This window comes from Pseudonaja textilis, chromosome 4 (assembly GCF_049901715.1).
Source record: "Pseudonaja textilis isolate UNSWEBS1 chromosome 4, rPseTex1.2, whole genome shotgun sequence".
Classification (NCBI taxonomy): domain Eukaryota; kingdom Metazoa; phylum Chordata; class Lepidosauria; order Squamata; family Elapidae; genus Pseudonaja; species Pseudonaja textilis.
The window spans coordinates 16423695-16451611 of record NC_141993.1 but is presented as its reverse complement, the minus strand read 5'-3'; the positions used below and the strand labels follow the sequence as shown (position 1 = coordinate 16451611).

Below are 27917 nucleotides of genomic sequence, written 5' to 3'. Positions count from 1 at the left end.
GCCACCACAGGAACCTCCGATGGCGAGCTGGCCACGCCCACCCTGGCTACACCCACCCCACCCCCTGAGGTCAAACACAAACATGATGCGGCCCTCAATGAAATCGAGTTTGACATCCCTGGATTGAAAAATTACAAAAATGTACTATCATAAACTGGATCTTAAGAATTTATAGATAAGAGATGGGATATGGAAGAATAGTTCATTTGTTGTATTTTAAGAGAAGGGCATAAGTTGCTAAAATTATTTATATTATTTGTGATGAAGTAGGAAGTAATTTCTAGATGTTTCTTTTTTTCTGGACTATATTCTTTTTTTTACTTTCAGCTCTTGTGGTTTTTTTTCCTTTTTATATTTTTAATTGTAATTTAGGATAAGAGTGTTATCAACAATAAGTTGCATTCTTGCTCGCCAAAGACATGAAGATACAATCAACTTACCAAGAGATCCATGAGGAATTGCACAAAAGTATGTGCGTATTCAGGGACATATTTCTTGCACTAAAGAAATTAACACAAAAAAACCCAACAACGTGAATAATCCTCAAAGATTAATCCATGCCATAATAATCAATAAATTAGTTGTGAGCACCTCAGTTAATTCCATTCTGGTTCCTCATTGAGATGCTCCTCATCCATTGTTATCAAGGTAAGTTTCCCTTATTATTTAGGGAGATGCTACGTGAATTACCTCATCTACCATTTGGGTCCCCAAATTTTCACACTGCTTCATGGCATAATCCTGCAAAGTCTGGATAAGAAAGGCATTGTTCTTCAAGATGTCGTGTATTTCCTCAGCCACCACCATGCACTCATGACACGGATCTAGAATACTCTGCCAGAACTAAAGAGAACAGAGGAGAACACAGGATTAACATACCTACTAATTTTTGTGGCCAAAAAGCTTATCTTGTAAAAGAAGTTGCTGTAGAAAGGGGTTAATACATTAACACCTCCAGAAACCCAGTTCAGTTGGGATGAATAGAAATAATGTCCATCTTGAGCATTAGCTACACCTCACATGGGCATTTGGTAATCCCAAAATGATGCCTCCCATCCATTTATGTGGGCTGCAGAAGTTCCCACAAGAAATAAATTATGCATGAATAATTCCTAATCTGATACTTTCCCCAAATTGTCAGTTACCCTAGGAATTGCCCAATTTATCTGGCTGGCAAAAGGCTGAGGGAAACTAATTCCTGCAAATAGCTTATGCCGTATATCTTTACTCGTTTTGGAAATTAGACAGATTATACGAGAGGATGTTGACTTTTCACCCTTATATAAGAGCCTCAGAGAACTCTGTCTGAAGGAGCCAGCCCTTATAAGTCAAATGAAGTTTGCTTCAGGTACCAAAAGCCTTTTAAGATGGAGTGGCAAGGCCCCAGCTATTCCTCTGAGATCTTTCTGTCCTGTCCTGGTTGGGTGTTTGACTGGAGAGGACCAGCTGTTTCCTCACCCAGGGCTCCGTTCGGGGCTTGTCTTGGGGACTGAAGAGAAGAGGCACATTAGCTATGAAGGGAGACAGCATTTCAGGAAAGTCTGTTATTTCAGGCCATTCTTCTGATTTTGGCTGGTTCTGAAAATTCAGGGCTCCAGCGGGGCTACTTGGTTGACTGCAGAGTAGAAAAGCGTTACACAAAATTTCAGGTTTATCCTAGGAAAAAGCCAAAGAAAGAAACAGTTTCACAAAAGGTCCTTCCCAGTCTTGAAAATAGAGAAACTGGAAAACACTTGTCTTCCAGCTCAAAGTTTAAGAGACTTATTTATAGAAATCTTGTTCATTTCTCAAAAGAAACTTTAGGTTTATGGACCAAATACATACTATTTAGCTAAGGCGAAAGCTTAAATACACACTTTAAAAGGTTAAAAAAAAGAAAAGAATGTGTAGAAAAGGAAAAAAACAATAAAAATGGGGGGAGAGAATAAAAGAAAAAGAAAAGAAATACACTGCTCAAAAAAAATAAAGGGAACACTTAAACAACACAATGTAACTCCAAGTCAATCACACTTCTGTGAAATCAAACTGTCCACTTAGGTAGCAACACTGACTGACAATCAATTTCACATGCTGTTGTGCAAATGGAATAGACAACAGGTGGAAAGCAGAGGCAGTTAGCAAGACATCCCCAATAAAAGAGTGGTTCTGCAGGGGGTGACCACAGACCACTTCTCAGTTCCTATGCTCTCTGGCTGATGGTTTGGTCACTTTTGAATGCTGGCAGTGCTTTCACTCTAGTGGTAGCATGAGACGGAGTCTACAACCCACACAAGTGGCTCAGGTAGTGCGGCTCATCCAGGATGGCACATCAATGCGAGGTGTGGCAAGAAGGTTTGCTGTGTCTGTCAGTGTAGTGTCCAGAGCATGGAGGCGCTACCAGGAGACAGGCCAGTACATCAGGAGACGTGGAGGAGGCCGTAGGAGGGCAACAACCCAGCATCAGGACCGCTACCTCTGCCTTTGTGCAAGGAGGGACAGGAGGAGCACTGCCAGAGCCCTGCAAAATGACCTCCAGCAGGCCACAAATGTGCATGTGGCTGCTCAAACGGTCAGAAACAGACTCCATGAGAGTGGTATGAGGGCCCAACATCCACAGGTGGGGGTTGTGCTTACAGCCCAACACTGTGCAGGATGTTTGGCATTTGCCAGAGAACACCAAGATTGGCACATTCTCCACTGGCACCTGTGCTCTTCACAGATGAAAGCAGGTTCACACTGAGCACATGTGACAGATGTGACAGGGTCTGGAGATGCCGTGGAGAACGTTCTGCTGCCTGCAACATCCTCCAGCATGACCGGTTTGGCAGTGGGTCAGTAATGGTGTGGGGTGGCATTTCTTTAGGGGGCCGCACAACCCTCCATGTGCTCGCCAGAGGTAGCCTGACTGCCATTAGGTACCAAGATGAGATCCTCAGACCCCTTGTGAGACCATATGCTGGTGCGGTTGGCCCTGGGTTCCCCCTAATGCACAACAATGCTAGACGTCATGTGGCTGGAGTGTGTCAGCAGTTCCTGCAAGATGAAGGCATTGATGCTATGAACTGGCCCGCCGATTCCCCAAACCTGAATCCAATTGAGCACATCTGGGACATCATGTCTCGCTCCATCCACCAACGCCACGTTGCACCACAGACTGTCCAGGAGTTGGGGGATGCTTTAGTCCAGGTGTGGGAGGAGATCTCTCAGGAGACCATCCGCCACCTCATCAGGAGCATGCCCAGGCATTGTAGGGAGGTCATACAGGCACGTGGAGGCCACACACACTACTGAGCCTCATTTTGACTTGTTTTAAGGACATTACATCAAAGTTGGATCAGCCTGTAGTGTTTTTTTCCACTTTAATTTTGAGTGTAACTCCAAATACAGACCTCCATGGGTTGCTAAATTTGCTTTCAATTAATAATTTTTGTGTGATTTTGTTGTCAGCACATTCAACTATGTAATGAATGAAGTATTTAATAAGAATATTTCATTCATTCAGATCTAGGATGTCTTATTTTTGTGTTCCCTTTATTTTTTTGAGCAGTATATATAAAGAAGTAATTTCTCCTTTTTCACAATTATAAACAATTTTAATAACTTTTCACCTCCTGCAACAACTAAGTTCTCCTATCTCATCTCTTAGCTATCAATAATATACTTTAATGCCTGGTCATTCAGTTCTGCTCAGCAAAAATCCATTAAGAGTTATGAAAGATATCTATTTTATCTATAAACCAACTTTTGATTCTTTTTTTTTATTTCTAACATTTGTGTTCTTTAAACCCTTCAAATAATATCCAAGAACTCAAAATCTAATGTAGGAAAGTTATCTAAGTCACTCTTCCTGATTTATGATACCAGTTGATATTCAGAATATAACCTCTTTCCAAATCGTGCTTAGAATCTCATTTTTAAATACACATTCAAATCAATTTCAATCTTGACCAGTAGAATTTGTTCCCTTAACTTCATTAACCTGCAGTCAAACTAAAGTGGCAGATATTCTTAAAATTAATTTCTGACTCCATTGTTCACAAATATCTTCAATGTTAAAGTACTTTAATCCATTCTGTGTTAATAACTTAAATTTAAGTATACTTCTCCATTCGTTATAATTCATTCTGGTTCCCTCTACTGTCTAGACTTCAAAGTCCCATCCTATTATAACTATTTTCCTTTCTTTTAAAAAAGAAAACTAGCTGTTTCCCATGGGCAGGATATTTATAATCAATTTCAAAATCTCATTTCAAATCTATCTAGTCTCTTAGTCCATTTGTAACTTTCCAGAAATAACACTCTAATCCAGAGGTCTCCAAACTTGGCAACTTGGCTGGCTGGAGAATTCTGGGAGTTGAAGTCCACAAGTCTTAAAGTTGCCAAGTTTGGGGACCCCTGCTCTAATCGCTCATTTGCCGTTTGTTCCCTCCCAAAAGTTTTTTTTTCTAAATCCTTAAACTCTTATTTAAAACTTCTTTTGCTAAGGATAGGAGGAAACTCAGCCAGTGAAGGCCAAAAATGTGCCGTTCCAAAGATGCTTAAAGCTTCAAAAGCAGTAAAAGACGTTCATTCCAAAAATGATAAGCTCAGCTTAACTTTATATAAGCTATATTGTGTCTGTGAGCTTAGTTGAAATCTATAGACTCCAAGTCACTGGTTGGCTCACCAGCCAACAACAAAAACCTGGGTTCCTGAAGTCTACTCACAAGGAGTACATATAGGTAATCTCACAATCTCTCCTGTCTCCAGAGATTTATCAGGCAAGGATCTACCTTCCAGACCCCTATCTCTTCCAACATATCTTCCCCACTTCTTCAGGGACATCTAGCTTACCATGTCCTCACTGGAATTTGTCCACATGTGAATGGAGATAGATCATTCCCCTCCCCCACAAAAAAATTAAAGCTAGTTTGATATCATTCCTACTTGTTGTATTGTGTATGTTAATTACGTGGGTGTCACTGGTCAAATGGGTTTTGTAGGCTTTTATAGTAGTTCAAAAGCCTGCAAAACCAGTTTCATCAGATCAGATATGAAAGGGAGGAGGTTTTAGTGACTTTCAAATGCTTTAAAAAAAATATTATCTCCAAACTTGACTGCAGAATTTTAATTTTAATGAAACATTTATTCTGTTCAAAACAATCAACTCTTATTGAAATACTCACATACCAGTCAAATGTGAGAATGTTTTCAATATTTCTATAAAAAAGAGGTCATCTTTATAAATCACTAAAACATTCAATTAAAATAATCCTATGAACTGTTCAAGCTGGAGAACATCTAAGGATAATATACACAACCATGAAACAGAATCATATTTTGAAATAAATAAATTCAATTCTTAGAGTACAGCTGCATCACCGTTCAGATTTTTTTTACTAATAGTCTCAGGAAAAAGGCAAAGAATGTAATCCATCAGATCCCAGCAATTTATATTTATCAAAAACAGACAGGTGTTCTCTTACCATTTTCTTGTTTAATTTAATTTTTATTTCTAGCCTGTTTTACAGTTATATTTTTGGTAGATTGGGCTATGATTTCTTTTTGCAGGACTGATGCAAAGAATGAGTTAAGCAACTTTGCTTTCTCTCTACGGCCTGTTACTTCCTTGCAATCCTCTCTCCTTAGTAGATTCACTGTTTCTTTGATTTTTGTCTTGTTATTTATATGTTGAAAGAAAGTTTTTAAAATATTATCTTTGGCTTTTGTTGCAAGTCCTTGTTCATTCTGAGCCTTTGCTTTCCTGACTTCAACTTTGCAGTTTTGCAAACAGAATATCTATTGATATTGTGCCTTAGCTATGTGTTCCTCTTTCACCTTTTTGTACTTGTCCTTTTTGTCTTTCAGTTTATCGGAGAGATCTTTGTCCAACCATGCTAGTTTCAGAGTAACCAGCAACCATGCTGATAGCAGAGTAAATAATAAAATCAACCATCAGAAAATGGTTGACTTGAATCTGGTCTCCAATCTCCATCAAAAGTCATTGAGAAGCATCAGCACCAATCAACTCCCATAATAGTTCCAAAGATAATTTACCTGAACTTGTTTACTAAGCTCTATAACAATGATTATTCCTGTGTCCACCATCTTCTTGCATTTGATTGACCAGTCCTGGAAGGGAAGATACTGGCATCCCCTCTCAAAAAACTTAGCAAGTCTTTCCTAGAAAGGAGAAAGATGTAGAGAAGGACATAAATCGTTTTGTTTTGCTTTGCTCTGTTCTATTTTGTTTCAGATTCTTTATAATTTTCCCAATGGCTACAGCAATCTTTGAAAACAGAATGGGAGGGAGCGGGGGGTTAAGAATGAAAAACTCACTTTGAATAAAGTTATTTTAGTGCCAGAAAGGGATCCTGAGAAGTTCATGATAATGTTTAAGCCATGGTTAGTTTGATTATTTGCTGGTTAGGTCATAATGGCCTAACTAAATGATTATTTATGAAGATGGCATTTAATTTCATTGTACGCGGTGCAATGTCAATAAAGAAATCTACCATCTTATAAGCTACATTGCTTTAAGTGACACTAAATAAGCCACTTTGTGGCTTAGTCTGAGGGCTAAATTAGAATATAGCACGGAACATTTCTTTAAAATTTCGCCCCCACTTCCCTCATCTACCCAAGCCTAGATTACAGTACTTACATCTGTAGAATTGTCTTGAACAATCTTTGCCATCATGGTTACAAGGAGTTTACAAAGAGAACATCTAAGGTTTTTCTGAGGAAAAAAAAGAGAAGAGGGTTACTAGAAGAACAATTGTATTATATTTTAACTCTTTGTTTGGATTAAATTGGCTGCATGGTTCCTCTGACACAAAACTAAGACCTAGGTCACCATGAAGTTGCGTTGATTAAAATAAGAGTCCTATATCCAAATTACTTACAATTTGGTATGGTATTGAAAGGAAAGCCTCTACTGTAGTAGAGTAAAGTAGGGTTATATTTTTGCTTTTCCTGTAAAGGGTAATAAAATACTGCCACTGTTGCTTGGGATGATGAGATCTCTTACTGTCAGAAGATAGATCGTGTATTCATTTCAACAAATCAAGGGTAGTTTGTTGGGGCAATATCTGACATCAATGGCACCCAGATTTTAATATATGGCAATAGACTGTGTTACTCCTAGGGATCCCTTGGAATTCTGATTTCATGTAATGGGACTTGCACTTCTCACAGTCAGTCAATGAGATTAAATGTCTATCACTGGCATCCATATGATTTAGTGTCAAAAGGGAACAACCAGTGCTTTGTTTTCTTAAAACAAAGTTTCTCCCATCATTACTCAATAAAGCTGAGTAACTGGTCTAACAAACAATTCTCTTTTCCCAAAAAACTTTATTGAATTTCAAAAAAGTATAAAATGCAAAAAAAAAAGCAAAGAGAAAAGAGTTTAAACAAAATTGGGAAGTAGAAACAAAAGCGGGGGAAAGCCACTGGGGAAAAAAAGGTTCTTTGATACAGATAAAAATCTAAAAGAGCCTTTGAACTATAATACACCATAAAAGCGCTACTTCTATCATGAACAAGTTGGTCTAACATACAATTCCTAGCCCAGAAATCATATCAGAACAAAATCCAGGACACTTCTGGGTACTTAGATGTACTCCAATATCTTTTCAAGTAAAGATGGGGATAACTTCCATAAGAACAGTAAAACAGGGAAAATTTAAACTACTGGCTCAACTAATGGTACTTGTCTCCTCCACATAAGCTGAAAAATGTTTTTTTTAAAACAAATACAGGCTTATATGGCAGATATCACATGGGCTACTTCTGCCCCTCAGCAATCACAGTACAATTTCATGGCTCTCTACTACAGCCTTTAATCCCACAGCATCCCCCTTCAGTTGTAAAGGAAATCATTAAGAATCATGAAGAGATTTTAGTGCCCTGGCAAGTAATAAAATAGCTTCTTCGTTTTCCTCAATAAAAAACTTCATTACGGAAAAAAAAGGAATTAATATTTCTATTTATTAATTAATCCATTACTTCTATCCGTTAAAAAATTGCTTCAGATTTTTTTCAGTGAGAAAAGCACTAATGCAAATGCTAAAGTAGGTGAGTAATTCCTAAAGGCCATTTTTGGAATAGTCCTTACCAGATACGTATTTTTAAGCTGAGAAAATGTTCCTCGCGGATCTACCCTTTAACTTGCTTTGTGGATCTATTTCTACAAGGCCTCTGAGAAAAATTCCCATCGCTTTGATTGCAGAATAATATCCACCAGTCAGACCATTTCAAAACTACTTTTTCTTTTGTCATCTTACAAAAGATAACACATTTTTTTTTGCTGGCAAAGCCAGATTGGCAGCAAGCTCTTGAGAAAGGTTTGTTTGCATTGATGCTTGTGCAAAGTAAAGAGATGCGTGTACTGTCTTGTTTCACCTTACCGATTTTCATCAGGTGATTTTACACCTGTAATCCGATTTGTTATGTCATTACAGCCACATCATTAAGAGCTTACTATTACTACCCATAAATATGCCCATTGAATAATGTGTTCCATTATTCCAGTGCTCCAATACGAAGGGCTGCCACAAAGAAGAAGGGGCCAGTCTATTCCCCAAAGCACCTGAGGGCAGGACAAGAAGCAATGGATGGAAACTAATTGAGGAGAGAAGCAACCTAGAACTGAGGAGAAATTTCCTGTCAGTTAGAACAATTTAATCAGTGGAACAATTTGCCTCCAGAACTTGTGGGTGCTCCAACAGGTTTTTAAGAAGAAATTGGACAACTATTTGTCTGAAATGATATAGGGTCTCCTGTTTGAGCAGGGAGTTAGACTAGTCTGTTATTCTGTTAATAAAACAAAACTTCCTCCCATATATATCCTAAAATGGGCCACATTTTGGTGCAGCTCCAAAGAAAACTGGAGCCTGAATATAGAGGCCACCAGAAAACCAAGCCATCTGCTTGTCTTACACACCTTTCCTGAATTTTCAGTGAGTTGGAGAAATATCCCCAACATTTGCAGCAGCCCAGAAGATATAGTAGGCACAATGGGAATTGTTGTCTGTAATATCCTTTTCTCTCTATAACATCATTTACTGCAACCAAGGAGTAAGGAATTGGCTAAGTTGGTAAAGACGGTTAAAAGAGATCGAGAGCGGCCAACTGAGTGAGATGAAACATACGACTGCTATTTAGGCAATGGTTGTATCTTTAATGTGATATGCCATTCAAGTCCTCAGTCACCGGGGTAGAAGGGCTGGGTGACTGAAAAGAAGATTGGACGGTAAACAGAAGTTCTGTCTCCATTGCTTACTGACTCAGAAATGAGAGTTAGAAAATTCAAGATGATTTCAGAATTAACTAAATGGGATCTAGCAAAAGGGGAAATATATACGGTTCATCCTGCAGTATTGTATTCATATTGGTTAGGTCAAGGTGGAAGGTACATCTAGCTTTGGCCTTCCACCAGCAGAACAGATAGTCCTGAGTCAGTGGTGGGATTCAATATTTTTTACTACCGGGTCTGTGGGCATGGCTTGGTGGGCGTGGTGTGGCTTAGTGAGTATGGCAGGGGAAGGATACTGCAAAATTCCCATTCCCTTCCTACTCCTGGGGGAAGGTTACTACAAAAAAACCCAATCCCTCCTCATCCCACTAATCTGCTTTCCAGCTCCATTCTCCTGTGCAGGGCAACCAAAGAAGACCCAGCCGATCAGCTGGGACTTGGGAGGCAGAGAATAGATGGGGGTGGGGCCAGTCAGAGGTGGGATTTGCCGGTTCTCCAAAATATTCAAAAATTTCCACTACCAGTTCTCCACAACTGGTCAGAACCTGCTGAATACCACCACCGCTATGAGTCCTCTGTAGGTCCCAAATGGGTTCTGGAGAATCTGGACAAGTGTGGGGATCAGAAAACTTTCTCTTGCAATAGGGGAGCAGCCTTAAGAGAGGATGGGGAAAGAATAATGGAATAATAGAATAACACAGTTGAAAGGGACCTTGGTGGTCCCCACCCATTTTACTGGATTAATCCACCGTGATGTAATATTCAACATCTTCATCAATTATCCACTGGGAGTGTTCTCTCAATAGAGAGGAAGAACTAATTAGTTTGGTGGTGGAAACCTATGAATTCAGTTTGACATTTGCACTGTGTTGAATTTATCATCTCAATTTCTGCAGGGCAATAGGCTAGCTCCCTTTCAGTTCATTGGCGAGCGGAAAACAGGATGAATCACCTGAAAATTGACACAAATCATGTGTCACTCTGATTGAAACAGCACTGTGAAAATGTTACAAAAGAATTGTGTAATACTTATGAAAGAGTTCCTGAGAAAGATAAAGAAAGAATGAAAAGAAATTTGCTTTTGGACACTATTTTAAAAGGAAAAAAACTTCAAGACTTTTAAATGAAAAAGAAGGTTTATAAAGCTGGCTTATTTGATCATGGTTAAATATATATTACTTTTTTCCTAGCATTTAAACAATGGTTTGTTTAATATATAGAAATGAAAATTCATAATCTGCTAAGGGTATAGTACCTTTGATCAAAAGGTCTTCCAAATACATAATACATGAAGAAATAAGTGATTTCTTATATTTTATAGCTTAGTACTGGTGATTGATTTAATAATTGTACTGCATTTGTTAATTATAATGCCCATCTAGGGATTACCCATGCTTTGCATAAATGTTTTGAATATTTTCTTAGTTTAAATGTGTGGAATATGCTTTTAGATAAAACATCTAGAACAAATAATTATGGTTACAGATTTTAATCAATTATAATTATTTACTTGATAGATTTGTATCGTTTTAGTTCCTTGGTTAGTTTATAATATTCTCTAACTGAAATTGGACTTTATTCATGGAAACTAGATAAAGGTAAAGGTTCCCCTTGCACATACGTGCTAGTCGTTTCCGGTTCTAGGGGGCGGTGCTCATCTCTGTTACAGAGCCGAAGAGTCAGCAGTGCTCCCATCTATTTATTTATTTCAGTTATAGGTTTTATTTTTAATTTTAGTACACCTATGCATTTAAATGTATGCATATTTGAAGTTTAATTTTATTTTACTATTAGATTATGGAAGATTTCAAGTCATGGGCTGAAAAATATTGTAAGCTGCTAATAGTCATTTGATTACAGAGGACAACATTTATTTATTAAGTGAATTATGCAGTCTTCAATACATACACAAACACAGCCCTAACTATCTGGGGAATTCTGAGAGCTGAAGCCCACACATCTTAAATTCACCTAGTTTGAAAAACACCGGTCTATACCTTAGATAGAGTGAAATGGAAATGTTATCAAGAATGAAATGGACATTTTTATTACACTGTCATGTATACTCACAGGATGATTAACTTGCAGGATCTCGTAACAGCGCTCCAAGCTTCCACACTTCAGAGCTGTAGCAAAATCCTGGCACAATATTGATGGATCTTCCGTACATTCTTTCTGCGGCGTCACAGGAATTCCAGCAGCTGTCCACAAGGAGAAGAGAGACAATAGATGTTAGGTGCTCAACAGAAAATAGCTTTATCTCACAGTGAAACCAAGTGCTACTTTCAATCGTGGATTTTGAGCCCTACCTGGATATAGATTTGATCCAGGAAGAAACTTTTAGAACCTCAGACATGGCCTCAAAACCTAATTCAGCCATGTAGGAACCACCTGGAGAAAGAAATACACTTCTAATGCCCGCTTGGTAAAACGGGAATAACAGTAACTTACCCCAGAATGCAGTGTGAAGTGAACACAATAAAGAAAGAAAAGACCAGAAGTTCTATGTCACACACAATAAATGATGATTTATAAACACAGAATATAAATGCCAGCCACTCATTTAAGGATCATGATGGGAAGAGGGAGGTATATCATAAACTTTTTTAAAATCATGAATATCAATGAAACCTTGCTTTTTGTATAATGGTTTTTATTATTGTAAGATGCCTAGATTAGCCCCCTTTAGGGGCCAATAAATAGATGGAAAATGATTGTAACAAATAAGTGTACTGTAAATAGTCATCTGGCAGAATCCTAGCCACTAATGGTCAAATATCCACTATGGGTTCACCTTAACTCGTTTTAAGGTGTACATACAAAATCAGGTATTGTACTATATTATATTTTTTTCAGGTCTATAACCTGTAAGAGATTTAAAATTCTTAAACCCCCTTTGAAATACTTTATTTTATTTTTTAAATGTGTATCTGTGTGTGTTTTATATAACTGCTATTTCAAAATTAGATTACCAAGGTTGCTATTTTTTTCTTTTTGTATATGCATAGCCTGAGCAAGACATTTAGCATATTTTAACTGAAATGGTCTTTTAGCCAAAATTCTTTGTTTGTAGTTTTCTAAATTATCCTAACATTGTCAGTTTGGTTTTGGATATTATTGCTATTTGAATATCAATTCTCTTGTGCTGATTAATGACCGCAATAAAGTTAGTAAGGGCAGCTACAAAGGGAAGAAATAAGGGGCATCTTATGTCATCCATAAAACCCACTTGTAACTCCCTTAAATGTCAGTCAATGTCATTTGTCAGTCAAACCATATTTTTTGTATTATGGTCAATGCATAGTCAGCCAGATGTTTAGACTATATGTGGCATTTTTGTCCACCTACGGAGCCTTCCCAAGGACCTGATACAGGTAGATGCTGTCTAATAATATTAATTGTATCATCATCATCATCTTCAATTTTGGTCAACCATAAGCAGCAAACATACTTAATACTCCTATTTCACCACCACCACCACAACAACCCTTTGAGATGAGTTGGACTGAGAGAGAATGACTGGCCCAAAGTCACCCAGCCAGCTTTCATGAAAAAGAAGGGATTAGAACTCACAATCTCCTGGTTTCCTGCCCAGTGCCTCAACCACTACATCAAATGGCTCTTTTGCTCTTTTAATTCAGGTGCAAACAAGCGGCATAACTAGAAGTGACATTTTAAATGGCTTTATCCATGTATACATCTTCTTTGCATTATTACTGCAGAAATGGAAATACAGATATTTGAACAGATCTGCAAGATAGTCCTCTTACAGCTGCTTGCTACAGATTAAACTGCAATCGATGAGCCCAATCAGTGAGTGAAATTAACTGTCTGACACAACACTCGTCTAAGAAACAGACGTATTATATAAATACTTAACACAAAATGATTTCCAATCATGAAATGAATTACAGCTACTGGCTTTGAATTGTAAAATTCTAGATCACCACTAGGCGGCAGTAAATGGTTAGTTTTCTGTATCACTCTTCTGCCATCTAGTGATCACCTACATTCTTCTAGCTCAAAAGCCCACAATGAAAATTCCCTTGGTTCTAATCCTCATTGCAGCCACTCTCCCAAGTCTTCAATAAATGGCCCAGTCCTTCAGAACAGATAAAGAAGCAAAAATTGACTTTTAAAAGTGATGGTGAGTGATTGATTCATTGCTGTCATCATCATTCATTGTCATAGTTGGATACAACTCTATGGTGTTTAAGTAGGTTCTTTTATTCTATTACAAACTATTTCCTGAGTCTATGAAGGAGGTTCTCTCTAGATTCAAAGTTTGGAAGAAGATAGTATATCATCTTTCACAATTTCCATTAATAATGATAGAGTATAACCACAAGAAGTAGCAAGATCAAAAGAGATAGTCTGCAGGTGTGCATTTATATTGGAATCGCATATATACCAATGTGTGGATTTCTACAGTGTAGGAATCAGCTGAGTCATTTTTATTTCCAAATTTCTGCCGGTTTTATATATTGCAGGAGAACATGTCATTCAAGCTAGACATTTCTATAATAATGTACAATGTGATTGCTATCTTTTTAGCTCAAACATTGTGAGACGCTGATGCAAATATTGTATTTAAAACCTGCAAAACCTAAGCATGTGGGTTTTTTTTTTCTTATTTGGGGTATAAACAAGAATAATAGCAAGAACAGGTGTTACTACCTTGATAACTGAACCTTTCCTGGGAAGGTAAGTGAATTTTCTGTTCTGATGTACTGTCTCCCAAACAACATCACTACTATAGTTTGCTCCTGTACCCAACTCAGGACGGGAAGGGAAGGGAAAGGGAGGTGAGGGGAAAGAAAGAAAGAAAGAAAGAAAGAAAGAAAGGAAGGAAGGAAGGAAGGAAGGAAGGAAGGAAGGAAGGAAGGAAGGAAGGAAGGAAGGAAGGAAGGAAGGAAGGAAGGGGAAGGGGAAAGGGGGAAGGGGAAAGGATCAGTGAAGGAAAGGGGAAAAAAGGGGAAAGAGGGAGGGAGAGATGGGAGAGGGGAAAATGCCCCATGCTGATTGCCAGCTTTCCACTGAAAGCTCAGTCTGGAAGTCAACTAGCAATTAGGAGTCACTTCTGCTTATGGTAAGGTGACCAACTTTTTTACAATGAGAAGGACGACACAAATAAATTGAAGAAAAAAACCCAAAGCCACTTGCATGAGGCGCACTCTTGCGCGCGGCACACTCTCTCAAAACAATTCTCCTGTGTGGAGCGCATGCATCTCATAATCGAGTCTGGCCGCACTGTACCGAGCCTTGACGAATCGTCATGTCAAATACAAATACGTCACATCACACACAACGGATCGGGTCGGCATTACAGATTAGTCTTCAAATATCAGAAAGGAGGACATGTAGGAGGACCTTTTTCAAGGAAGGACAGAACTTACAAAAGGAAGACTGTCCTCCCTAAATGAGGACGGTTGGTCACCTTACTTATGGTGATTATTTAGATAAGGAAATTTCTAAAACAATGACTCAATGGGTCATGGGTCGTCTAGTAAATACTAAAAGGGAATGTCCCATGGAACAAATAACTAACTTTGTTAAGTAACCTGTTGTGCAGCTTATAAAGATATATTACAACTATATATCAACTTTTGGAAGATGCTGACACCATAACACAAACAAGATTTTCAGGCTCTAATTATATCTCAGTCTCTAATAGATTCATGCATACTGTATGTTATGGCAAAGCTTTTGTACAGTATGTCTTCGTTCTTCTGCTGGTGGTTCTCCAAAGTAGAATTCTCGCATTGTCATCCATATAAGGAGAGGGCAGTGGATGAAGTTTTAAGAAAATACATTAAAACAAAATAAAACAATGTTTTGTTGTATTTAGCAAGTACAGAAGGCTGGTTTTGATGGGGAAGGGAGTTAACAGGTAGGATGAATCCACACATACCCAGGGCTGCCACCTACCTAGAAGATTTGATTTGGGCCTTCATATCTCATTTAATTATCAAGGTAGGGCAGATGCAGAATTATTTTTGTGATTTTGAAAGAACAGAAAAGTCCTGTTTGAGACAATGCACATTCATATTAAACATGGTGAAATGAAAACCATTTCAGAGAGGAATATTATAGGGCAGGATTGCTTTGAGAACAGTTTATGGCCTTTGCAAGAGGCACTTGTGTAGCTTTTCTGGCAGGATAAAACAGGTTCAACAACAAAACATTTGTTACCTCAGATCCTTATGTACACCCAGGACAAATATTGACTTTGTTAAATAAATTTCAGAACTATCTTCCATTTTATGAATAGAGAACCCCCTTGTACATTAAGCACTAGTTTAACCTTGAATGGGCATGGTTAAGAGTACTTGAAAAGTTGTTGAACTTCTCTGAGCACATAAACTCTTTGGGGACTTAAACATAAAATATGAACCTTTAAATCATTCTATGAGGACGGACGGACACACAGACACAGACACATATATATTACAGGTTAAAGCAGGTGGAAAATATGTCCAAGGTTGGCAAACGATTGGTTTGGCATAGTACAGCTTTCACACAACCAATAAACTAACACGTTATCAAGGCTTATAAAGTAAATTGCTTAACTGTGTTTATCTGAACCCCATTTTGAAGTGCATATTTGATGTTTGACGGAAGAGAACATCTCTAACAAGTTATTTGTCCAACATCTGTGTATTAACACACATTTTCTTGAGATTTGCATCTGTAAAATCATGCTCTCAGTGTCTGAAATATCTAATATTATTTCTTATACTCTGTATAATCACTCTACATAAACATTGAACAAGGAATTAATTAACCCATCACTCATTTTATTAGCTATCCTATTATCCTAACATAGCCTGTATTAAAGTACCTATTATCCTTCTACAGTCTCTATTATCTTAAATCTGGAGTAGAGTTAGAATAAGAAATGTAAATTATTTTCTATCTTACTATCCATTTGTTTCTTCATCTCAAAATCTTTTTTTCCCATTGATGAAATGTATTTTCCTTGAAGATTTCCCTACATAATTCACTACCCTATTTATGTGTACTTATGTGTAGGTGGTGTTTTCTCTGTCATAACACCCCAAATCTCTTTTTTTTCCTAAGGTCTCAACAATCTCAATCTCAGGATTGAGACATAAGATACTTTACACCACAATCAGATTGTTTCTGTTATCTGTTTCAAGAGTGGTGTGGTTATGATCAGATTACAGTGCCCTGCTTACAAAATTCATGTAGTCACCCACAAGTTATTTAAAATAACTATGTTCACACAACTGAAGTTTGCTATACAACTATATATTTCTCTCTGTCTCTCTGTCTGTCTGTCTCTCTCTCTCTCTCTCTCACACACACACACACACACACTGCAGAGATAAGGAATGGAGAGAGCTGAATTCAAGTCAGGCAGTTATTATTATTATTATTACTACTACTACTACTACTACTACTACTACTACTACTACTACTACTATTTATATTGCTGCTTAGCTGCAAAGCAGGAAAAACAATGTTTTTCAAAATTTTCAATATTAAAAAAAATCTCTTAAGATGTATATAACCATGTAACTATTTTGCTAATTATTTACTCGGTTTTTGTAGTGTCTTGCACTACAACTGTTCTGCCCAGCTTTTACAGGCCAAGTCATTTTCTTGGTTTTCCTTTTTCTTCCTTTTTGCCTTCTTGTTTTTTTACTTTCTCGGGAAGCATGCATGCATCTGTGTAGGCTTGATTTGTTCAATAAAAATGGTCAGAAAATGTGTTTTATGTTTATTCATTTTGTTTTTCACATTGATTTCGTTTGCAACAGTCTCGTATTATGCATTGTGCATACTTTTTTTTAATCTTTAATAAAGTTTATTTTATTTATTTTTTTAAAAAAAATGATCAGAAAACATATATGGATTGATTTGTATGCACACATACACACACTATGACATATGCCCACAAACACACACACACGTAGTGCAGTACTAAGATCATTGCCTCTCATTGCTGGAATAAAGACAAAATAGGAACAGAAATCTTTCCGATCCTTAAGTCTACTTCCCTCCATAGGAATTTTGCTTCCAAAGCTTAATTGGGGTGTGTGAAAAATGATTTCCAGAAATATTGCAGCTAGAAAGAAAAGGACCAACTTTCACATATACAGTACAGCAGTTCCTTCTGAATCAGCCTGCCTCTTGGTGTTTCAGTTAAACATAGGAGGTAAAATTGATTCCTTTAAATCTAGAAGGAAGTGAACATCGAACTGTTTACCAATTTAAGAACTATGCAAGTATTAAAATAATTATGGGGATTTGCCTTCTGTCCATTTAAGCATACCCTGATACAATGAAGAGGAATAATTTTAATGCATTTGTTATATGCAGGAATGTGGTGTATTTTGATGGCTTAATCATTCTCCTAAGGAGGAATCCATTTTGATGAGGTAGAATCAGAGGCTACAGTTTTAGTGCTTAGAGAAACAAATTCCTAGGGTAATCCAAATGCATTATTTTTTGGATCTTTGTACCAGGGATAAAGTAGATACAAATAGGGTCAATCTGTCAAACCAGATTGATCAAAAAAATTGGGGGAGGGTTAAAAAGACACACACACACACACACACACACACACACACACACACACACCTCAAAACAAGTTATTTGTTTCACCCTGGTGAAGGATCGAATAAAAACACAGATTCTTTCAAAAGAATAAAGTTGGAAATGTGGAAGAGGCTGCAGCTGGGAACTGGAGAGTACCTTTTCCTCAGGAATTATGTGGATTCCATGCATCTTGCTCCAGCAGTTCATTGCTAGTTGAGAGAAGCTCACACCCACCCCAGTTGGGCCACTGTATTCCTGAGATTAGATTTTACTTCCATACCGTATCTTATTGCATGACATACCCGCCTTGGAAGAAAGAAGAAAAGGGCTCCTACAATCAGGATGCAGGGCTCAAAAGATTGATGAGGGTATCCCGAATTTAAAGAATAAGCCTTTCACATCTTCTATGTCTGCTGAAAACCTTTGCATAATAGGTCACCATAACAAAGTTTATGCCCCAGTAGTTCCCCATTTGTGACCTGCTTTCTCGCCTCATCTTTAATAAATGAGAACAAACAGCTCATATGTCTTGCTCCACAAAGAAATGAACGTTTGGATTATCCATAATTTTCCAGGTTAGAACATAATTTACTTGGTCCACACCCTCCTTTCATCTCCCTGTTTAAAAAAACAACAACTGAGTTGCATATTTGAAGCATATTCAGGCCTCATTAATTTCAATTGAGTATCAATCATCAGAACGGAGATGAGTCAACAGAATACAGAATATAAAATATTGTACTGGGTATAGGAGGGAGAGGATTTTCCTCTTTTGCCCTTGCCAGACTGTACATTTGAAGCATAGATTATAATATGTAAGTAGGTGATAAATATGAATAATAACAGGACAAAGATCTGAAATAATTCAAAATCATTTTTTACTGGAGAAGTTCCATATTGTTTTAAGTCGATGTTCTTCTGGAGAATAGCTAGCCGATAAATCTACTTTATACTTTAAAAATACTCCTCTGAAATTTTTTTCAGGGGCTAATTTGAATTTGCATTTTCTTTTATTGATATAACTATGCTATTTAATAAAGAATTTATCTAGGACATACTCCCCACCAGAGAGTAGTTTAGGCACATAACAAATTAGTAAAAACACGAGATGTCCAATCGAATTTCCCTAGGGATATTATAGGTGCACGGCTAATACAACCTTGAGTCTCAAGCTTGGTGCAAAATACTGTTAAACCTGATTAGAATCTTACTAAGTAAACCCAGTGGTTGACTATCCCTGTTATTATTGGATCAATACAAAGATACTTGGCAAGTAACCTGCAAGAAACAGATTAATATCTACAGACGCTCAGTTGGCATGGGTTATGAGGAGGCTATGAACAGAGTCAAATCAAGGATAACTGACATGGGATTGCAGAAGGATTTATCAAAAGCTCCCAATTCTTGTTTCATGTTAATAGAAGGCCTTCCTAGAACTTCTGCTAACTGGGCTGTGGAAGCGGTGGGCCAACATGAACACGTGCAGTTCCACTCAGATGAGCAGTGGGCCGGTTCCTCTCTCCCTTACCAGCTGGGCCACCAGGCCGCAAAAGTTGGGGACTTCTGCTCTACGGCATACATGAGCACCTTTTATTCTGCAATAGCAGAGGGGAAGTACCACACCATACGTCTATGGAGATTCTCAATCATAGAGGTCATGGCTGACCCAAATATACAATGCTTTCCACAAGGCAAAAGGAAAGGAAAAAGAAAGAAAGAAAATAAAAAGGAAGGAAGGAAGGAAGATAGACCCAGTTGCCTTTTGGGAAAGCACCTTTGAGACTACCACAAAATATTTTCTTTTGAAATAGTCTGCCCTTGTGGCGAAGGAGAAACAGGACCTATGACACACATTCTTCTAGACTGCCATTTTTATGAACAAGTCAGACAATTGCTCCATTCTTTATTGAAGGTTAGCTGAGCTCACTTAAAGTTATAGCTCAGGTAGTGAGATTTTGCTCTGGGGGTATAATGCAAAAGTATAAGAACTTTATGGACTATAGATAGCAGTGGATCTAAATTGCTAAAACATGTCTATGTGTTATTCTTCAGTGGCACAGCTCATCATAACTCTCTTAACTTTTTAAATTGGCTTTGGTTTTTATAGATTTTAGACTAACTTCATATGTTATATGCTACCTATGTTGGCTCTGGTGTGTTATATTTTATGATATTTACATATTTACTGGTCAATGACTGAACTAAATAAAGCCCTAGTAAAACAGTTAAAATGACACAATAAACAATAAAAGCAATTTACAGTGTATTTAGAGTCACAATACTTACAATAAATAATACTTGTACAACCATAATATCTTAGGCCCAGGGACTGCCTGTCGGGCCATCTTACTTTATTACAGTAACAAGGTTTATATCTATCATCAAACTTGGTTCATTACCATTACCAACATCTGCTTCCATTAATCAATCCGCTTTATTAAATCAGTCAATTTTTTAAATCTTTCTCAAATGCATTCAAAGAAATTTTGAGGGTGGAGTAAGGAGGGAAGAACATTCCATAAATGAGAATCCAGGTTCTATGAAGTGTGAAATGCACACAAATGGGTTGGAGCAACACAAATTTGCAATCTCAGCAATTGTGCTATGCCAATCAATCACCCTCAACAAACCTCCTGATGTTCTCTACTATGTTAGTTCCCGAACACCATTGCACCTAGCCCTACGGTATTCATTCCACTGGCTAGGATGATGGGATTATAGTCCCCTAAACTGTATAATGGCATAACTTTAGGATACGCAAGAACACAAATGATCTCTATTTTAAAAAGTCAAAAATTCTGATAAAGGAATTTTCTGGACTTGAATTGCTTTACCTCAAAGGAAAGAGGTGTTATGGTTTTACGTGATCTAACTTCCGGGAGCAATTTCTTTCAATGATTGCTTCTTTGTGAAATAATTTTTTAACGATTAATTGCTCACTCATTCATTGATTAGATAATTGAATCTATTGCTTTGGTTAAATGTTGTAATGGCGTGATATGCAATCTCAGTTTGTTTTTCCTTTCAGTGAACCAGCATTTTCATTCCTTCAGTATAACTTTGCTGATGATCAGGACTCAATCACCCTTGCTTCCTAGATAGCTACAACATAAACCTGTAACTAATAAAAAATAATAAAGCTATGGGCACAATTTAATAGGGTCTTCTTGTATGAATTTAAGGTACTATTATGTACCCTTTTATTTATATCCTATCTATTTGGATGGTAAACAACACTCAACCATTTCCACAAAGCTGTTTTTTCAAAGGTGAAGATGTGCAGTCAGTAGTGTCTCCATCTGAAACATGCAATCTTCACTGCTCTATGGGAACTTGACCATCTACCCACATGCTCACCTCTACATCTGTAACCACTGAACCATCTAGGAAATTGCCTCATCTCAACAACCTACATGAGATGTTCTGTTTCTTTTTAACCAAAGAGAAGGAAAACAAGGCATATTTGGCAGGTACAAAGATGGCGCCAGATACAGGTGGGTGCTTACCTCGAGGGACTGTTTGAGATTTGTTACCAGCTGGGAATGAAAATAATTCCCAGCATTGCAATAAAACAAGACTTGTTTTTAAAATAAGCGTGTGCGTAATTACAGTCTCGGAAGCCTTGGTCAGGACAGTAGCTGCGAAAGTTTAGGCACAGGAGACCTAGCTTAACTCATTCCTGCATCCCTGAACCTCACTGGGCAACTTCACGGTTGTGATGATATATGCAACAACCAATTTTTCTCTGCATAAGATGCCCTCACACACATATAAGCATTATTGCGAACATCATTAACTGTATAAGTATCAAGGGAATGAATACATTCATAGCAGAGGAAGCAGCACTTGCAATCATGGGAACACAGACGCTATGGAGTATCTCCCAGGGAAGGAAGTAGAAATAAATATGCAGGCTGACGCCACCCTGAATGGCTGGATCCTCTTTTCTTCTTTCTAGATGATTGCCTCTTATTGCACTTGAAACACTGCAGACGCTTGATAGATGCAGGCATGTTAATATTTCCACACTAGCCCCAGGGCAAAAAAGGAACTATTGGCTCAAGCAAATGATATATTCAGACTGGGGGTAAAATGATATACTGCCTCTGAAGTGGTTTCCCAGCTTTGCGTTGCAACCATTTGGCTCTAACCTAATAAGCATCATCCGAATTGCAGATCTTTAGTGTGGGGGCGTGCATATATCTGATCCCTTGAACAAATACACCTTAAACTCGGGGAAACGTGTCTTCTTCAAAAATTAATTCTATAAAAATTAACAAGACTCTAGAACTTTTTCAGTGCAGACAGTCCTTCACGCGAGACCATTTGAAGTTACGATGGACCCTTCAAAAGCTGCTTACAACCCCGTTTCGAAGTTATAGCTGCTGCTGTGTCCCCATTGTCATTTGTCCTTATGACCAGCCGCAGGGACACCGCAGCAGCCCACACCCATCTCATGATCTCATGATGCCTCACTAGGGCCCTACAAGCCTGCAGCCTGCTTTCACCACCACCAGGCCTCCCACAGGCCTTGGGCCTGGTTCTCACCCCATCTGGCCCCAGCTTCCCACGTCCCCCATCACAGACCAGCCACTTACCTTTGTAAGATCTCCGGAGCTTATATTAAGGGAGGAGGCAGGCCATTCCATCCCTTGGTGTCCTAGGCCATGTGGCTACGGCCTGGAGGCGGCCGCCGCCATTTTCAGAGCAGTTAAGAAGGAATTGTAGCCGCTCCAAATATGGCAGCTAATTTCATAAGGCACCAACGCATTCTCTGGAGCTTCAGAGATTTTTTTTTGAAGAGTAAGTGACGGATTTGTGACAAGGGGTGGCAAGGAGCTATGGGCTTCAGTGGGGTGGATGAAAGCGGACCTCAGGCCTGTAGGACCCGGTGAGGGAGAAAGTAGGCCCAAGTCCGGTGGAGTTCCCGAGGGATGGAAAACAGAGCAAGGGAAGCTTTGGGAGGCCTGGGTAGGCAGGCCTGGGCTTGTGCCAGCCCTCTCAGATCCAAGGCACTCTATGCTTTGCTCAACAATTGCATTGGGGTGAGGTCATTAAGCGAGACCACATGGTAGCCTCATTTAATGACCCTGACAACTTGAGACCATAATGGGCAGACTCCGTTAGGGACCTAGGTTGGGAACTACCTCCATATCAATGGCAGAAGTTGCAGTGGGTTCTGGCTATCATTCGGAGTTCAGAGGGAATTAATGTGCTCGATATTATCCAGAGATGTTGGTTTTACTCACTTTTAAGCCATCACCATCTCTTGTGGCAGGGATATGTTATTCCTGTTCTTTTAGCAATATTGGGAGCATGGAGTTAGAACGAGGTAAAATATCAATATGCTCTTTTTTTTAACTTGACACAGACTGGATGAATCTCAGTGAAAGACAAAAAGGAGATTTCCTTGGTAAGTTCATAGAATCACTTACTGAATACGGAGGTTGTTAGCTCATTCCTTTTTATCAACGTAATTGCTTTCAGAATTAGTATTTTGATACTACCTTCTTAGGCCTTGGGCAAGTGGGTTTAGTCTGAACTATGCAGAATTCAATATACATATGCATGTGTGTGTTTATATACATAAACTTGAAATGAGTGTTAGGCATGTTAATATTTATTAGGTCTGGAGGAAAAAGCCCTGCCCTCTTCTAAGCCTACAGATATATGAATTATACAGTACAAATTCATCACTCCTATATTCCTGAATTGCATCGCAAGGTTTTTTGCTCTCTTTCCACTCTCTCGAGTTAGTCTTTTTCTGCTTTCAGGTTACACGGACGCTCAAAATCATGTGCTAAGAATTTAGATTCAAAAGGTAGCAGTAAAGGAGTGAACTTATCATGAGCGTAAATTTACCCCATACAATACGAAAACCAACTTTACTTATCCACCAACGCTTTTACATTTTATTAGAAGAGGGTATGAACACTCAATATCCTGATTCCTCCCCCAAAAAACTATACTTGTTGCTGCTGCTGTTTTCAGAGCAAAATTGGATTATACAACTTCCAAGCTTTCTTTGGTTTGTGTCCTGTTTTGTGTGTGAATATGCAGAGCTCCTAGGGGCAAGGAGAAGTCTCGTAGGGTTTCTAAGCAACGTATCTGGCTGTGGTGCAATAATGTGGAGGTTGGGGTGTGCCTTCTGTTAACTCCCAGGATCCTAGGAATGACTATTATACACACTTCCTATTACAGGTCTTCTTCAAGGCAAGTTAGGCATGAAAAACTACTTGGTATAATGCCCTGCCTATGCTCCAGAGAAGAGAGTGGCAGTATTACAGAAGCCTTGGTGTGATTCATCAGATCTTGAAAGTAGATTTTTGAAATCAAGACTACAGCTGAAATTATGGTGCCAACATGAAAGGTGTTGAGAATCACAGGTCATGTGTTGCTCTACTTTGAGTCCCTTGTAGAAAGCTAAATCATTAAAGATGACTTCAGATCCAGTTTGGCTTCATTCAGACAAAGGAGGTCACCTTGGCAAGCTGTTTAACCAATCCCTTGGGCTTATTCCCCTACCAAGCATAGACGGAAAAGGGTGTGTTATGATGTGTGAATTTTGAGAAGCCAAGAGAGAATAGAAATGAACAAGCAATGTAAGGCCTAGTTGAAATGATTGGAAACATTTCCAAACCTGAGGGCTGTGTGCAGCAATGATGGTGAAGGAGCTATCTATGTCCATGCTTATTTGTAAATCTCCTCTATTCTTTCTTATGATCTTACTGAGCCTAAGATTACTAAGGAATGAAAATTAGTGGTTCCTGCTTTCTCCTGACTTATCAGTACTTGAGCCACAGCTAATATTCTGCAAAGTTTATTTTTTGCAAGTGACTAGTGATCAATAAAAGTACAGGCTGCCCTAGATGCTATGGAAGAATAACTGGGAAAGACTGAAATTGATTCAAATGTGGACTTAAAAATGACAAGCTGTAAGAATGATACAGAAAAAAACAATATACAAATGAAAGTGGTCGACCTTATAACTAAAAAGGATGTACAAATAATAAGACCATAAAAATAAACTTTATATTTTGAATTTACAAAAGAGATTTATGATGGCCAATGATTTTCAGAAGAGACAAAGAGAAAATGAAAAGAAACCAAGTGTTGGACGCTATTTGAAGAGACTAAAGATTAAAATTGCTGGGAGCAAGGGGAAAGAATATAAAAATGGTTTATTTGATAAATGGTTTATTTAATATTTGATTTAATATTTTAATAAATGGTTTATTTATTATTTAATGCATTTTCTTTGGCCAAGAGTGGATAATGATGCTTTAGGCTTTGTTTATAAGAAATTCTAATGGCAAGAATTCATTTGCTGCATTTTAAATTAACTAATTTAAGGTTAAAATAGTTATCTGATAGATTTGAACAATAAAGTTTGAAAGATTGGCTTAATAATAGAAAATGAGATATAAAGGCAAGAGAAATGTTCATGTGAGTTTATTAGATCTATTTATAAGTTATTTCTGGTAAGCCTTAATGGACTTTATTAGGATGAGCATGAGATTTTAAAAATGTGTTTATGGAGAATGATATATGGTGATGAAGGGATAAAAAGATTGTTTTAAGAAATAGTGGTAAGTTGTTAAAGTTACTTATACTTACTAAGACAAAGGAGGAAGTTATTTATCTTTTTTCTTGCCCCTTTTTTTTGTTTATTTGTTTTATCTCCTAATCTAATACACATAATCAATAAACTTGTTGAAAAAAGAAACCCTCTTCTTTGCATGTCCTTACAATAAAATCAAACAATCATTCATTTACTATTTGCATGTATTGATAGCAATAAAGACACTGAAGGAGTATCATACAACACACATTTATTAGATACACCTGAAATTGGTTGATGTGCACATCTTGCTCTGAAATGAAAATGCACTGTAACTCTGAAAACAGGTTCTGCAAGAATAGTCTTTAGCCAAGAAATTTCTCATATTCAAAATATCTGCCGGAATAGATTCAAAGGCAAGATGACATCTATTCTACAAGGAATAAAAACGGATATTCCCTCCTCTAGTTGTTAAGTGAAAATAAGATGCAAGGCTGTTTACAATGCACTCTTATTCTTAAGCATTGTTCCTAATGGCTACACATCAGTTGTGGGTCAAACAGCAGCTTTGAGAATATTTTTGGAGTAAATTTAATCTTACATAACAATTGGACTACACATGAAGAACATAACAGATGCTGGAGTGTGTCTCCATGCTTCAAGAGTTAAATGCTATTCCCATTTCAATAGTAGTATCATTGTTCAGTTTGCACAAGTTCCAATCTTTAAAAATGCCGCCACCTCACTCCTACACAGGAAGGGTAGCCCAACTTATTCCTGATGTTCAGCTGTCCATATTACCAACTCTGTCTAGGTCACATAAACCACCTTTTTTTGTCATGAAACCATTAAAGTTCTAGGATTAGGACAGAATAACTACTCTACATATAAGAAAGAAAGGGCTAGCTAGCCTTTAAGTGGACTTTACCCATTTCTCAGCCAAGCCAAGTGTATATTCTCTCCCTGAAGGTGAATCAAAACTAGCCATATCACCTTTTACTTTTTCTTCTTCTAGTAACATAAAACACTTCTGCTTCCTTTCAAGAATGAAACAAAAACTCTTTGTTCTTTACCTTGATAGAAAGCCAGAGCGAACACCAGCAGCAATACCCAAGTTTTCCACGAGCCTTCCATGGTCCTCCTGCCAACCAACTCTTCAGTGATGGTGCCTGCCAGCTCTTCTCTAGAATAAGCAACCCCAAAAGAAGCTACAAGATGGGGAGTACTTAACACCCACTAAAGGTTTCACATGTACCATTTACCACACCCATGCAATTAATTTGCATCATTTGTAAGTGCCTGAGTATTCCCAGCTGAAAGAGGCAACTGCAGTTTCTGCGTAATAGCCTGTTTGCCTTCTTCCCTTTCTTCCTGCCACAACTGAGGATTAAGGGAAGGAAAATGATTCAAGAAGTTATGTGGTTATAGACAGGTTGGGATTCCAATTTGTTAGGTGTTGTCAGACACCCCACCCCCAAAAGATGATTCTCAATTTACATCATTAAAAAACATGATAAAAAGGGATAAAATCAGCATATAGTAGTCCATTTAAAAATATAGTAATGGAGGAAGTAGTGTTGACATGCTGGCTCTGTGAGTGGAAAGCCATTTGTTTTCAAATTGCCAAGTTAAAAAACACTGGTATAGAAATTAAAAACAGCACTTTGAATTGCACATGGTAACCCCCTCAATAACCAGTGGTCATCCAACAGCCATAAAACATCTGTATGATACAGGGATTCATCCTGATCTGCAACTATTTTGCAGCTTGCTGCTTGGTTTGGATGAGAGTGGTAATACTGAGGAATAGGCTTTTGGAGTTAAAAGGACATTGACCTGAGATTTGGATGATACAGATATTTGTTGCTATGAGAAAGTCAAGGTTAATGTGGATTTTAGAAATTCATTGTTAGATGTGCCATATTGAGTGTGAGAAATAAACACAAAATCTAGTTGTACCTGAAAAATTTTGAAGCATTTTAAGGATGAGAAATAAGAAACCACAACTGGCTTTATGAGATACTAGAATGTTAAGAATGTGAAATAAAATCAACTGGTGGCAGAGGGATAGAGTCATACTCAACTGTAAGAATGTCTAAAATATGGTTTGAATATTCTAACACTTGAGTTTAAAGTAGACTTGTGGACGAATTATGAATATGCAATTGCTAAAATGTATATATTTTATTGAAATTTGAAAAAAAAGTCATATTACTGGAGTAAAATTTTATATAAAGATGGACCATTACATTTGCACTATGTTGAAGAGAATTTTTATAAAATCTGTTGGCATAGGTCACCAGACAAAGTGTTTAAAATATATAAAGGGACAGGCATTTTATATGTTGGGTACACGTTTTCTTCTACCAGATAAAAAAAGCTAAAAAACTCTGGATTCAAATATATACACTGACTCAGAAACTTTAAAGAAAGGAGTCCCTTTAGAGACTTTTTCAATGAGATAAAATAGAAAAGTTCTAACTATAAAGGGTACATTTATAATTTTACTTATGACTGTAAAAGATTGCAAGCTATCTTTTTTTTCTAATTTCCTTTTTCCCTTTCTTGTACTTT

The 27917-nt window shown here is 37.7% G+C and overlaps 1 protein-coding gene across 1 annotated transcript; it reads right to left on the bottom strand.

Annotated features, from left to right (window-relative positions):
• Positions 1–431: 431 nt before the first annotated feature.
• LOC148125761 (prosaposin-like) lies at positions 432–27917 on the bottom strand. The gene is made up of 7 exons (XM_087932147.1): positions 26417–27917; positions 11288–11418; positions 6623–6697; positions 6016–6141; positions 1459–1656; positions 691–843; positions 432–500 (listed from the first exon to the last, which is right to left on the bottom strand). Exons 1-7 carry the CDS (start codon positions 26475–26477, stop codon positions 432–434), a joined length of 813 nt encoding a protein of 270 aa, XP_087788273.1. The 5' UTR covers positions 26478–27917.